This window comes from Talpa europaea (genome assembly GCF_964194135.1).
Source record: "Talpa europaea genome assembly, chromosome: 7".
NCBI classification, from domain to species: Eukaryota; Metazoa; Chordata; class Mammalia; order Eulipotyphla; family Talpidae; genus Talpa; species Talpa europaea.
Window position 1 is genome coordinate 126,040,474 of NC_140074.1, and position 14,210 is coordinate 126,054,683.

At 42.8% G+C, this 14,210-nt stretch overlaps 1 protein-coding gene and 1 pseudogene across 2 annotated transcripts in view; one reads left to right on the plus strand and one right to left on the minus strand.

Annotated features, from left to right (window-relative positions):
• The first annotated feature begins 2,824 nt into the window (after positions 1-2,824).
• On the plus strand, positions 2,825-3,733 carry LOC311173957 (transcription initiation factor TFIID subunit 13-like; annotated as a pseudogene). The gene is made up of 3 exons: positions 2,825-3,062; positions 3,417-3,547; positions 3,722-3,733. The product of its transcript is annotated as a transcription initiation factor TFIID subunit 13-like (transcript).
• Positions 3,734-13,005: 9,272 nt separating this feature from the next.
• PITPNC1 (phosphatidylinositol transfer protein cytoplasmic 1) overlaps positions 13,006-14,210 on the minus strand; it is a gene marked incomplete at its 5' end in the record, with an annotated part of 242,850 nt that continues 241,645 nt past the window's right edge. The window contains one exon of the mRNA XM_084237063.1: positions 13,006-13,619. Within this exon, the coding sequence (XP_084093189.1) occupies positions 13,306-13,619 (314 nt within the window). The 3' untranslated portion in view covers positions 13,006-13,305. The remainder of the gene's footprint in view (positions 13,620-14,210) is intronic.

A 14,210-nucleotide genomic window follows, 5' to 3' on the forward strand; every position in this document is an offset into this window, starting at 1 on the left:
AGAGGCTGTGGGCAGCTTTGCAGCCCAGCGCTCAACCGTTGTGCCACCAGGGGAGGCCCTTTAGTAAACTATTAAAGGAGATTGCAGTCCTTTTTTTGGAAGAACATCAGCTGTAACAAGGGAAGTAGGAGTCTTCTTCAACCCAGTCTAAGATTGGAATGGATCAAAGTGTTCTACTTCCAAGAGCCATCAACCCAGGTCAGTGAGCAAGAATGGGGACTGCCTATCCATCACTCTTTAGAGAGGGTGAAAAGCTGGTCTTCCAAGACAGCTATGACCCTGTACATTTTCCTTTGAGCTGTGATTGTTCTGTCTTGATTATTTTATCATGTTTATGTTGCTTAGCTGCCTAAGCAACATTTAATCCCTAGAATAGAATTACATTTAATCTTACATTTAATCCCTAGAATAGAATCAGGTGATACATATATGATGAACAAGTCTAATTATATAGTGGGTAGGAAGGGATGGGGGCCTATATTCAAAAAGGAGAATGTTACCCATTATGGATTTTTCATAGAAGGTTGACAGTTGGTGGCATGCACATTACATGAGTGGGATATAGAAGTGTTCTGCCAAAGGAACATTTCTAGAAGGACCATTCTGAAAAGAAGATGGATGGTGTGTGTATATATATATATATATATATATATTCCTCTAAATTTCCATATTATATGGAAATCGTGGTGGCTTTTAAATAAGATCTAACATATTCTGAGATATGTTTTTTTCTCCAGTTTTAGAATCTCAAAAAACACTTTTGAGGTAAATGTTGAGACCATAGTGACAAAGTGAACACTATCAGAACTTAGGCAGACACATTTGAAGATTTTTTTTTTAAAAAGATTTATTTATTTATGCATATAAGAGCTGGGGTACAGGCCAGAGATGTGAGGGGGTGGGGGTGGGGTGAGAGGATCCACCAGAGACAGTGTGGGAAACAGAACAGGCAGACAGACTGAAATACACTGCTGAGGGGAGCAGCGGGCGAGACAAGAAAGGTCTGCTGCACCATGTGGGTTTCTCCCTGGCCGGCTGGGGAGGGAACTTGTGCTGCAGAGGCTGTGGATTGCTTCATAGTGTGGTGCTTAACCCCTTGCGCCACCAGGAGACCCTGAAGATGGTTTTCCGACAGCAAAAATGAGAGCTCAAGGAAGAAACAAATCTCTTCTATCATAAATATGGGGCATACATTTCAATTTAATGCTATCATCCAATGAGTGTCAATACCCAATAGGTGTATTTGGCATTTGTGCTCCAGCAAGACTTGGGATTTAATGGTGAATGGATGGCAAAGTAGGAGAAGAGATTGGGACTGAGAAGCTGTAGTTGGGTGGGCAGAGTGTGAGGCCCACGGACCCACCGATCTTCAGCAGGCTGGGTCAAGGTTGTGCAAGACAGCCATGCAGGTCTCTTTGTAAATTGCTGTGAATCCATAATTATTTTCAAAATAAAATGTTAACACAGGGCCTCCTTGGTGGCGCAAGGGGTTAAGATGCAACCTATGAAGCTATCCGCAACCACTGCAGCACGAGTTCGACACCTGGCCAGGGAGCTACCCACATGGTGCCCGCAGACCTCTCCTGTCTCACCTGATGCTCCCCTCAGCAGTGTATTTCTGTCAGTCTGTCTGTTCTGTTCCCAACTCTGTCTCTGATGAATCCTCTCACCCCCCCACACCTCTGGCCTAAACCCCAGCTCTTGTATGCATAAATAAATAAATCTTTAAGGAAAAAAACAGTTAACACAGACACACAATGGTGACAACAAAAAAGTAGAATACAGTCATTCCAAATTAACATGGGTAAATTTTACATCTTGTCCTTGAAAAATAACCAGCAAGCTCTCTTTGACAACAATTCTCTATTTCTTGAGAATGACTCTCATGCAAGGATGATGTCATAGAACTTTTTGAGAACACATGTAATCTATGATCACATTTTGGACAAGAAGTTAAATGAAAGACCTAAGAAAGTCTCTGTTCTGTCCTTACAGGTTCTCCTAGGACCAGGAAATCCCTGGTTCTGAAGTAGCAGTGAGCTCAATTTTTTTACTTTGATTCTCTCTTGGTTAAAAAACAAGCAAACAAAGCTTGTTGGCACTTACATAGTGGTTTTTAGGAAATCCTCAAATAAAGATGCATTTAATGTTTGTTATCACTGAAAGTGTGAAATAAATGATTTAGAGTTGATGTTTGTTTATGCAATTAAATGCAGTTCCTTATGCTCAAGTTAGGCTTTTGTTTTTATAGTAGCCAGTTAACTTTTCTGTAGCATAGTAAGCTAAATGATGCATTAAACTCTCAATAAATCAGAGAGCTGCTTTGTCTTTCCGTTTATCACATGAACACCCCAAAAGAGGGTACTTGGCTTAGTAATGTATTAAGCCAAAGAATTACTTATATGGGAATTACTTATACTAGCATTTGCTTGAATAAGACTAGTGAGCTTTTAAAACAGCAAATACTTGTTTGAACAAACACATGCCCTCACTCATATGTTGTCAGTGAAATTGCAAATTGGTGCAATTTGCTTTGGAGGAGATGTTGGCAGTAAATATCCAAAGTCATAAAAATATGCATGTATTTTGACCTAGTAATTCAATTTCTGGGAACTTACCCAAGACAAATAATTAGAAGAAGACATAAACTATGATACAAAGGTATTCCTAGCAAAACTTTGTAATAACAGATTCCAAAAGATAACCCAAATGGCATACAGTAAGTAAATTACAGATTGACATCACAATGGAATATTATGAAGCTATGAAAAATGATAAACATGGAGCAAGGCAGCTGACTCCAGTAGGTTTCCTGATTGGTGGGATGGTAGATGAGAAAGAAGACCCTATTTTTGAGGAAGAAAATGAAGAAAGTAGAAGAGGTGGAGGATACAGGGTAAGAGAAATAAATGTTTTTCTAAAGAATTAATGATGCTTTATGTATGGATTTGGGGAGGACCAGAATCCTTATACTGAGTCAGTGGATATTCTTGAAGACCTTGTCATAGAGTTCATCATAGAATTAATTCACAAGGCAGTGTTAATTGGAAGATCATATGAAAGTTGAAGATGGGGCCTCCCCGGTGGCGCAGCGGTTGAGCGCTGGGTTGCGAAGCTGCCCGCGGCCTCTGCGGCGCCGGTTCGATCCCCGGCTGCTCCCCGGCCACCACAGGAGGGTCCCACATGGCGCGCAGATCTCTCCTGCCGCCCGCTGCTCCCCTCAGCAGTGTACTTCGGTCCTTCTGCCTGCTCTGCTCCCCGCTCTGGCTCTGGTGAATTCTCTCACCCTCCAGTGCTTCTGACTGTGCCCAGTGCATGTATAAATAAAACAAACAAATAAATAAATAAATAAAGCATGCCTCTATAAAAAAAAAAATAAAATAAAACAAAACATTTAAAAAAAAAAAAAAAGAAAGTTGAAGATGGTGTCTTTTTAATTTGAAAGGACCCAGGGAAGTTTGCTAGGATTAAAGATTTGCTTACTATGAATAAAACATTGAAATGAGCTAGAAAAGCCTTTGATGAAGGAAACCACATGCCACCTTTTGTACTCACTGAAGATTCATTATCAAGCTCACCTTTATAATAACTCTATTTTCCACAATAAGATCCTGCTATCCAGCCATGTAAATGAAGGATGGAGAAACAAAAATTTCAGCTTTTATTTTCATGTCTTTGATTTTAGAGTGATATTTGAGCTCTTCCTTGCTTACCTTTACAGTACCATACTTGAATTATTTATTGGGTTTTAATGACCATACATACGATGAAGTAACTTGCAAACCATGCTTTTCTTTCTGACTTTTGACTATCTAAAATACTAAAGTAGTTTTTATGTCTTAGGTGTATTTGTGCCACTGTAGGCTATATTGTTGTTCTTTAATACATGGCACCTTTGACTTGATAGCTGAGACATGTTCTTCATGTATTCTAAAGGTTTAAGAGCACAGTAGTCTGAGCTAATGAAAAGATAGTGAATTGGTTTGTGTTTTTTTTTTTAAAGATTTATTTATTTATTTATATAAGCAGTCAGAAGCGCGGGAGGGTGAGAGAATTCACCAGAGCCAGATCAGGGAACACAATAGGCAGATGGACCAAAATATACTGCTGAGGGGAGCAGTGGGCGGCAGGAGAGGTCTGCGTGCCATGTGGGACCCTCCTCCGGTGGCCGGGGAGCAGCCAGGGATCGAACCAGCGCTGCAGAGGTTGCAGGCAGTTTCGCAACCCAACGCTCAACCGCTGCGCCACCAGGGAGGCCCAGTTTGTGTTTCCTTTAGGGAGAAGACATAAGAAAATGCAGTATTCTGTAGGAATGTTTCTGGCTGAAGATGATTTGTTTTAATATTTTCTGTTTTCTTAGATCATAAATGTGGGTTTTTTTTGAGAAATAAAAGTTTCATGTGAATGCTTCTGTATTGGATGACAATACAGAATTATTGTATTTTTTTTATTAAGAATCTTTGGGGTCTGGGCCTCCCCTGGTGGCGCAGGCGGTTGAGCGCCGAGGTGTGAAGCTGTCCGCAGCCTCTGCAGCGCTGGTTCGATCCTGGCCAGCCGGCGAGGGTCCCACATGGCGCGCAGACCTCTCCTGTCGCACCCGCTGCTCCCCTCAGCAGTGTCTTCGGTCCTTCTGGCTGTTCTGCTCCCCGCTCTGTCTCTGGTGAATCCTCTCACCCTCTTGCACATCTGGCCTGTACCCCGGTTCGTGTATAACTAAATAAATAAATCGTAAAAAAAAAAAAGAATCTGTGGTCTATAACATATTATTTGTAAAATTTTAGTAGAACTAATTTTCCCATGACAGATTAGAGCTTCTTAAAATAAATGCTTTCAGTATCGGGAATGGTATTATTTAAAAAGCTGGTGGCGGGGCCTCTCTGGTGGTGCAAGGGGTCAAGCACCGCACTATGAAGTAATCGCAGCCTCTGCAGCACGAGTTCGATCCCCAGCAAGCCAGGGAGCAACCCACATGGAGCGGCAAACCTCTCCTGTCTCGCCCGCTGCTCCCCTCAGCAGTGTATTTCAGTCAGTCTGCCTGTTCTGCTCCCCACTCTGTCTCTGGTGAATCCTCTCACCCTCCGCATCTCTGGCCTGTGCCCCAGCTTTTGTATGCATAATAAATAAATCTTTTAAAAAAAGAACTAAAGGCAGGATAAGCATCTCGGGGGAGTGTTTAATTAACATTGTTAGTGTTTGTTCATTGTGGACATGTGTACTTGACTAAAACTATATGTGACTGTGGACACCACTTTCGTAGTTCAAGATACACAGGTTTTTTTTTTTTTTTTTTTTATAGAGGCATGTTTTATTTATTTGTTTGTTTGTTTGTTTGTTTTGCTTATACATGCACTGGGTACAGTCAGAAGCGCGGGAGGGTGAGAGAATTCACCAGAGCCAGAGCGGGGAGCAGAGCAGGCAGAAGGACCGAAGTACACTGCTGAGGGGAGCAGCGGGCGGCAGGAGAGGTCTGCGCGCCATGTGGGACCCTCCTCCGGTGGCCGGGGAGCAGCCGGGGATCGAACCGGCGCCGCAGAGGCCGCGGGCAGCTTCGCAACCCAGCGCTCAACCGCTGCGCCACCGGGGAGGCCCTACACAGGTTTTGTATGTGTCTGTTTAGCATATTAAATTATTGTTGCACTTTGCTTAATATGAGGCTTGATAATGCATATAAAGGGATTACTGAATATTACCCATTTAAAGGGATTATTGAATACTGCCTACGAAAATTTCATCTTCTTAATCTATTTACAGAGATTAAAGTATGCAAAATTAAACAGGTTAATACTTAAATTTGGTTATGTAATTTATCATATTTCTCCATCCCACCATAACTAGTCACATGATTTAGCTGCTTAATTTCAATAACAACTTTTTTCCATGTAAGAAAAAAGAAAAATAATACTTGTGTAACTTCCCAAATATAAAAGTGTTCATAAAACAATTGAAAATCCTTGAAGCATTTTGTTGAAAGATAGGCATATACGAAGGAGTTTTCACAGAAGAAAGAGCAAATTCTAAAGTAAGTAATGAAGCTGAACAAGAAATTCACACCCTTCCTCCCCGGTGGCGCAGCGGTTGAGCGCTGGGTTGAGAAGCTGCCGGCGACCTCTGCGGCGCCGGTTCGATCCCCAGCTGCTCCCCGGCCACCAGAGGAGGGTCCCACATGGCGCGCAGACCTCTCCTGCCGCCCGCTGCTCCCCTCAGCAGTGTACTTCGGTCCTTCTGCCTGCTCTGCTCCCCGCTCTGGCTCTGGTGAATTCTCTCACCCTCCCGCACTTCTGACTGTGCCCAGTGCATGTATAAACAAAACAAACAAACAAACAAACAAATAAATAAAAAACATGCCTCTATAAATAAAAAAAAAAAAGAAATTCACACCCTTGCGTCTAGATAATGGGTTTTAACAAAATACAAAGAAGTAGAATAACTTTCAGGTGATAGCGGGACAATTCAAAATGGCAGAAATGTTTCTAAAATTTTAAGTTGTGGTCTGAAGAGAGGCACAACATGGATTAGAACTGATGACCGATTCTAAGAGCAGATACACCTGAGAGAAACAGTTGTCTTCAGGATGGTCTGTCTAGAATGTCTTGGGACTTACGATCCCATAACGATCCTTCAGTGTTTCTCAGGAGCTGTCACCTGCCAGCACCTTCATGTAGAATCCCTCCAGAGCAGCAATTTTTTAAAAAGATTTATTTATTTATTTATTTATTTAAATAGTCTTTTTTTAAAAGATTTATTTATGTATTTATTTGTTTGTTTGTTTGTTTGTTTATTTATACAAGCACTGGGTACAGTCAGAAGCGCGAGAGGGTGAGAGAATTCACCAGAGCCAGAGCAGGGAGCAGAGCAGGCAGAAGGACCGAAGTACACTGCTGAGGGGAGCAGCGGGCGGCAGGAGAGGTCTGCGCGCCATGTGGGACCCTCCTCTGGTGGCCGGGGAGCAGCCGGGGATCGAACGGGCGCTGCAGAGGCTGCGGGCAGCTTCGCAACCCAGCGCTCAACCGCTGCGCCACCGGGGAGGCCCAAGAAAATAATTTTTAAAAATCACAAAGGTCCACATTTGGTTCCCCTTGAACATCTCAAGTGACGGAGTGGCCATATCTCCCTGAAGAATCCTTGACTGAAGTCCTCCCTGTGTGTCTTCAATGCAGACAGGTGATACTGAGGATTAAACATAATTACTCCCTAGTTCCAGGTGTTTAATTCAGCTCAGTCACGCGCTGCACTGAATGCCCAGATTCAGGAAGACCTGAGGCCACATCCAGTTTTTCTGGCTCCATATTAACTGGTGTCCTCCACGCTGGGACTGGAACAAGAGCATTAAGATAAATACCAGACTGTTTCCAATTCTCCTAGGAGCAGGGGACATAGTTAAATGTTTAGATTTGCATGGACTATCTTACGAGGTTGTATGCCAGAGGAATGGAAGAATTTATGGGCACATGGGATGCTAGAAATCTAATAATTCAGCAGAGAAAATCAGTATGATAAACTTGAAAATAGGGCTTGCCTGGATCAACTGCAGTGTCACACACACGCACAGCCTGTACACGAACACGCAGATTTGATGTTGTCCCAGTGCCCTCAAAGCTTCAGGTCTGAGAGCAACATTTTCTTGAAAGGATATTCCAGACCAAGGATTAAAGAAAGGACACATGACTTATGCTTGAGGAACCAAGGTGCAGCTGGAGGCTGGAGGCAAAAAAAAGCCCCAAATGAAGTGCACTAAAGGAAACAAGGAGGAGATTTCTATTTAGAAGAGAATGTGGGTGTTCCAAAGTCTAAAAGTAACACTCGAACGAGATAACACTGTGATTAAAAGCTACATTTGGAAACTGGGGGTGTTTCAAGCATCTATATATTTAACATAGGTTTCTAAATATTTGATAACCCACATAGTTCGGCCCCAGGAATAAACACCCAGCCTGGTTGTACCCAACTTTGCTGGCAGCAACTATGTGTGGGAAGTTTGTGTATTTTGAAGAGAGGATTCAAAGGCGTGGTGCTGGTGAAGCTGGAGCTACAAAAGCAAGTACATTTGGGTAATTGGATTAGCGCTCTATGATCCGGGAGCATTTTCCGTCTAGGAAACCTAGTTCTGGTGCACTGTTACACACACGGCGTGTATATGATCAGAGATCAAAGCACATGGTGTGGATAACAATAGTTTCAGGACTGAAGAGGAAGCCCCGAGGGAGGTGTGTTGCTGCTTATACTTTGAGACTATTGAACAAGAGTCACCAAAGAATTTCTGTCCTCACCCTGCCCATCCCCAGAGGCCCCTTTTGTGAACAACAGGAGCAACTTTAGCTGTGAGCAACTGCATCAGAGTGACTTGGGTTTCTCTTTAAAAAGGGGTTGAGTCTGGGGGCCTCCCTGGTGGCACAAGGGGTTAAGTGTTAGCACTATGAAGCACTCCACAGCTACTGCAGCATGAGTTCGATCCCCTCCCTGTGCGGGGAGCTGACCCACATGGCACAGCAGACCTCTCCTGTCTCTGGTGAATCCTCTCACCCCCCCCCCATCTCTGGCCTGCACCCCAGTTCTTGTATGCATAAATAAATAAAGCTTTAAAAAAAATAAGAAGGGGTTGGCCCCGCAGTGGGGAAAACCTGGTGTCCCACGGGGGTGGTTTTCCCACACTTTCTCTGGGGCTAATTTCCCTGGCTTGCCACCCAGACCATCGCCTCACCTTCGATGAGGTGGAACCACCTGTTCGATGAATTGATGAATCTAAGCATGTGCGCTACCGGGTCATGCATTCACATTGGGCATTTTGGGATTGGATTGACTAGAACCTGCCCCCAGGGCTTTCTCAGTGCGGCCCTGGCCCTTAAGTTACTGCCCACCTATTGGCAGACCGGGCTCCCTGGCACCTGAGTTCCTGAACTGGGTCTCACTATCGGCTGTTGGCTTGTTTCTTCCTCCTCCATAGCTCCCTGCCCCTCAATCCACGTGTTCTTACTTGCCAACGTGCCCTTGAGAACAGCTGAGAAAGAAAGAGGAAGCTACACTTGGAAAGAAGATTGCTTTGTACTTTATTTACAACAGAATGTAAGAAAAAGTAAGTTATTAACAATAATAAATAACTGGGGGGAAAAAACACAAAACAGCCGTAAAATGACACACAAGGATGGCATGTGTGAGGATCGACTTCTGTCTGCTCTGCTTCTCTGTAACACTGTGTGTTCCAAAGCTTGGTCCTTCTGCGGTGGCAGTGGTCTACTGATGAATTAACCAATCAAGATCCCAGCTCGAAATGTAAACTCTAAAGATTACACTTGAAGCTACATAAAAGTGGCATAGGGGTAACATCAACTCAAAGAATGTCTTCTCAGTGAGAGAGAGAAGCGGGAGGGAAACTTGCAAGTCCACAGACGTTTCCCATTGAAAGCAAAAACACGGAGAGGCAGATTCTAAAGCATTTGTTAACAACCAAATTAGTTTGAAGAACAGCATCTGAGAAGTTCTCAACATCTTCACATCCTGGCGTTGCACTGCCTCCTGAACAGTTTAAATACTTACATTTCAGATGCAAACAGATTGCTGTGAGGGGAGAACAGAGAAGAACACCCATGTTTTGTGGCCACATGCCCACGCCGTGTAACGCTTCTATCTCAGCAAGAATGACTGAAGAGTCTGTTTAAGGTGGATCAATGGCAGTCACTGGACAGATACTGTTTTTTAAATTTCAAGAACTATGGCTCAGATGGCAGATTGTCACGTAGCACACGGAGTCAGATAATCAGAAAGGGATGAAGACTATTCGGGCAATTTCTCCCGATTGGATTATCTGAGGACATGTGACATGTACATTATACACTGGCCCTGCTGAAAAGTAAAATCCCTCTTGATCTACGTCAACCGGTGACTGTCTCTGAGCCGTGAAGAAATGCAAGGAAAGTAGAATTTTAAAATATGTGTAAATCAGCCTTGACATTTTCACTGAAAAATCCTTTTTCAAAAAGTGTGAGAATCTATTCTCTTCGCTCTCTGATTATTACAGTGTCATGAAAGAAAACCACTCAATTCCTTTTGGGGGGCTATGTTGGGTTTTTAGTGTCTGTGCTACCCAGAGATTTATTTTCACAACTAACAATATGACTGATCAGTAACTCCAAATAAATTAAAACTATTTCCCCACACAGATGCAAAATGGTAACAGAGGAATTATAAGTCAGTTTACAAATGAACTCATATTGTCTTGGTTATGACAGCAGCAACTGAAAAACGTCACGCCTTTGTTGCTAAGCTTTTCCTCTGCTTTGCCTTATGACAGTCCCAAAGTCGGAAAAGGAAATGGCCTGTAGAGTTGACTTATGAAAAAGCTTATGTGGTCAAAACACTGAGACCTTCTTATGCTGGAAAAGCACAGTCAAAGCCAGGATATTGTGCCACAGTCAGTGAACGCACAGGGGAGCTTTGAGGTGAAATCCCCTCAAATTAATGAAATGCAGGGTCGTTGTGATGATGGTTTCCATTAACATCAGAGATGAAGATGGGGTGAATATGTGTTGGTTTATGGATTATTTATTTAAAATTTGCAACCAGAGACTTAAAAACTGGTGGTGTCTGATTTACTATACTCTATTTATATATTTACACGGGTATCATACAATTTTGGTGGACAAAGTCGAAGGTTTCCACATTGCAGACAGAGGCACTGAGTTAAAGATTCTGTTTCCCCTCAAACATGCTTAAAGAATTCAAGGTTCTGCTTTTTTCTAAGTTTCCATCATGCAGTGACTTAACTTCCATCCTTATAGGAATTATTAATATTCTATGTACATATTCATCGCAGGTTTTCATCCCACAATAAACAAATTCATGTGGGGACAAGGTGAAATGACATTTGAAACTCAAGAGAGATAAAATGTTGGTCATTTATGCCTTATGATGACTGGATTAAATAGTCAAAGCAGTTAAATGAACACTGGCAACCCCCCCCACCCTTTTAATGCACACAAACCACATGTAGACAGGAAAACAATGTACTTTAAGAGCACATACATTTGTTGGCTAAGAATCACACGATCATCGCAGCTTTGCAATTGTTGTCTGTGGTATTAGGTTGGCTTTAAGAGAAAGAAAACTCACAGAAGGAAATCACAAATTAGCTTTCTAAAGCATATAGAATTGTTGATCTTGATAGCAGAAGTTACTTTACAAAAAGGGAAAATAGAAGGTGTTGATGAAAAAGCTAGGTGCCGGATGGGTTAACCATAGGCACAAAATCAATCGGATGTGGAAGTCGTGATCCCACTCCATCCTGATTTCAGCTTGCAAATGGTAAGCAAATACAAACACTATGTCAGTGTCTTCCAAAAGTAGAGTTTTGCTTTCTAAAGTCAAACATTCTCCTTTTTAGGACTACTGTGTGGGAGAGGGAGCCATTGAGAAGTCCAAGGGATTTGAGAAAAGATTGTTTTCCCACAAGCAGGAATCATGCTATCATACCATGCAAAGAAGGTGTCTTACTACCAGGCTATCATTCTCAGCGAAGAGATGCAGTGTTGACCTAAGTTATTGGCGACTGGTTTCCTTTGCGTTCTGGTTTATTGATTTATTAAGGTCAATGTCAACCTAGAGATAAAGAAATGATCTTGACAGTCTGACGTATGACTTAGAACACTTGGTGCTGGGCTCACGGGGCCAGCGCCGGCACCTTGGGAGAGTTTATCAACTTGAAAGACACTATGCAGAGTGCAGAGCACTGAGAGAGAAGCAGGCAGGGTCCACTGGCTGAGAGGCTGTGAGGAGACCATGACTTGGTCTCTGTTGTTTCCTTTGGAATCTGTGTTTTGGGAAGGTCCCTTTCCTGAGGTTGGAGGTTAGGTCAGGAAGGCTAGCTGGGGCCTCAGAGTTGCCCAGTTATTTTGTTCTCTTCCTCTCTGGGAGGACAAAAGTAAATGCTAGATTCTGCTTGCCTTTCCTTCTGCGTTTGAAGGCAGTGAGGTGCAAAGGTGAGAGAGTGTTCTCTTTAGATCAAAGGAGAGTTCTCTTTCTGCCACTTTAGTGAAGGATCTTGCCTCCCATCAACCTTCTAATCTGGCATTACCACTACTTGCAGGAAAGAAAATCAGACAGAGGGGCACCTTTTATCATTCCTCCTTTGTTGGTCTACAAATAGGAGCCACCAATTCTGCTCATTCTCTCCTCCCACTTGATAGTATTTACTTGACTTCTGTGACTTTCCCAATGTTTGGGTTTCAAGTTAAGGGAGCCAGAAGGACGAGTCTTTTCTAAGACCAGCGATGGGCCATCCATTCCAGACTTCTGAATGGATCCAGGGATGTCTGGCTGTTATTAAAAGTAAAACCAGGAGGGGGGGAGGGAGACAAATCTCTTTTTTAGGGTTCCTGAGCCAGACATTCTGACAGTGTCCAAGTCCAGTGAGCTTACTCTTCCCTTGAACTCATTTGAATGGGCAAACGGTCAATGAATTCTACTCAATTAATTGCAAATTCTGAGAATCTTATTGGATGATAGAAGCTGACAAGTCAAAGTTTGTTGGTGTCTGCAGAGAAAAAAGATGTTTGCCTCACCTGGGTCTCTTGTTTCCTAAACCAAACCATTCCAAGATCAGTCAGTTAGGGTCACATTCACCCATGCAATTCTTAAAGATTTCCGAGGCCACAAGGGGTAAAGTTATTAAAAGACAGGAACAAGTGGAATCTTTATTAAATGCCTTGAAAGCTATAAATAAGTTATCATTAATTGCACTTGGAGCCTCTAGAGGTTGATAATTAAAATTTTCAAAAAATTTAAAGAGTTAATTAGGCCCCAAATCCTGAGTCAGACTAACCAAAAATAGGAATCTCAGAAACTGTTGGTATTCAAGTATTGGCAATGAGCAGTTCAAAATTTAGCAATTAGTTTACGCCTGAGAATAGCATTTTTGAGAATTTCAGGTTTGATGGGAGAAAATTGACTTTATTCTTTACCACACCCTGTGACAAAGTGGTGCCACGTTTTTGCTTTTTTTTTTTCAAACCCTTGAAGTCCCCCCAACCTCATCCAATGCTTAATGACAAGACTTCCTCCCTGGCTTCCAGCTGTGGCTACAGAAGATTCCTCTGTCCTTTGCAAGTCTAATATTTTACATCTAGTACGAGGCTGTGTGGCATACTTGGGGAATCCTATATGTGAATTACTTAACCACATGCACACTCAGAGATCGAAGGGACATTTGCATGACAAAGCAGTCTTTTTCTTTATCAGAAGATTCTTAAAAAAAAAAAAAACAAAACCAAACACCCAAAACGAAAATATAAAACCCCATGAAATATTCATATGAAGTTACTCTGATTTGGGTCGACATGGCTTATCTGAGTGGACACCAGGTAAATTCAGGGTGGCTTTCTTTTCAGGGTCTGGAAGCGTGAGAGTTTCTGGGGCAGACTTTTTCCGGGGTCGATCTTTGGGAACTGACAGAAATTCTGGTGCATCTGTGGAGAGAGGTGTGGACGGAGCACTGGAGGGGGCACTGCGGATTGAAGAAGGCAGCAGGGGGATGCTGGAGATAGAAATTGCAGGTGGAAATACGCCGATTTTCTTGTTGGTGGCTTCCTGAGTGGCTCGCTCAAACTCTCGGACTTCATCCATTGTCATGTCTTTAAGGAAAACAAGTGGAGAGAAAAATGAACAGTTATTTAAAAGAGATGCAGCTCTGTGCCAGGTTTTAAAGCTACAGGAGCCCTATCACAGAGGGGCCTTTCCAGGTGATAAAGCCAAATTGTCACCGAAATGCTAAACCCTGCATTTTTTCTTTTTCTTTTACTGAGGCAAACCTCTGAAAAAAAATCCTTTTATGAATATCCATCCCAAAATTTCCAAAGTGTTTTTCATCAAGTATTTTAAGTATTCTGAGTAAGAACTTAGCAGGTGAGTACAGAACCAGATGGGGACTCTGTGTGTGTGTCTCTGTGTGTGTGGCCTGTGTATAGAGTTACTATTACACTGTGTTATCTTTTTTTTTTTTTAAGATTTATTTATTCATTTACACAAGAACTGGGGTACAGGCCAGAGGCGTGGAGGGTGAGAGGATTCACCAGAGACAGAGTGGGGAACAGAACAGGCAGACTGACGAAATACACTGCTGAGGGGAGCAGCGGGAGCGACAGGAGAAGTCTGCCACGCCATGTGGGACCCTCACCCGGTCGGCCGGGATCGAACTGGCGCTGCAGAGGCTGTGGACAGCTTTA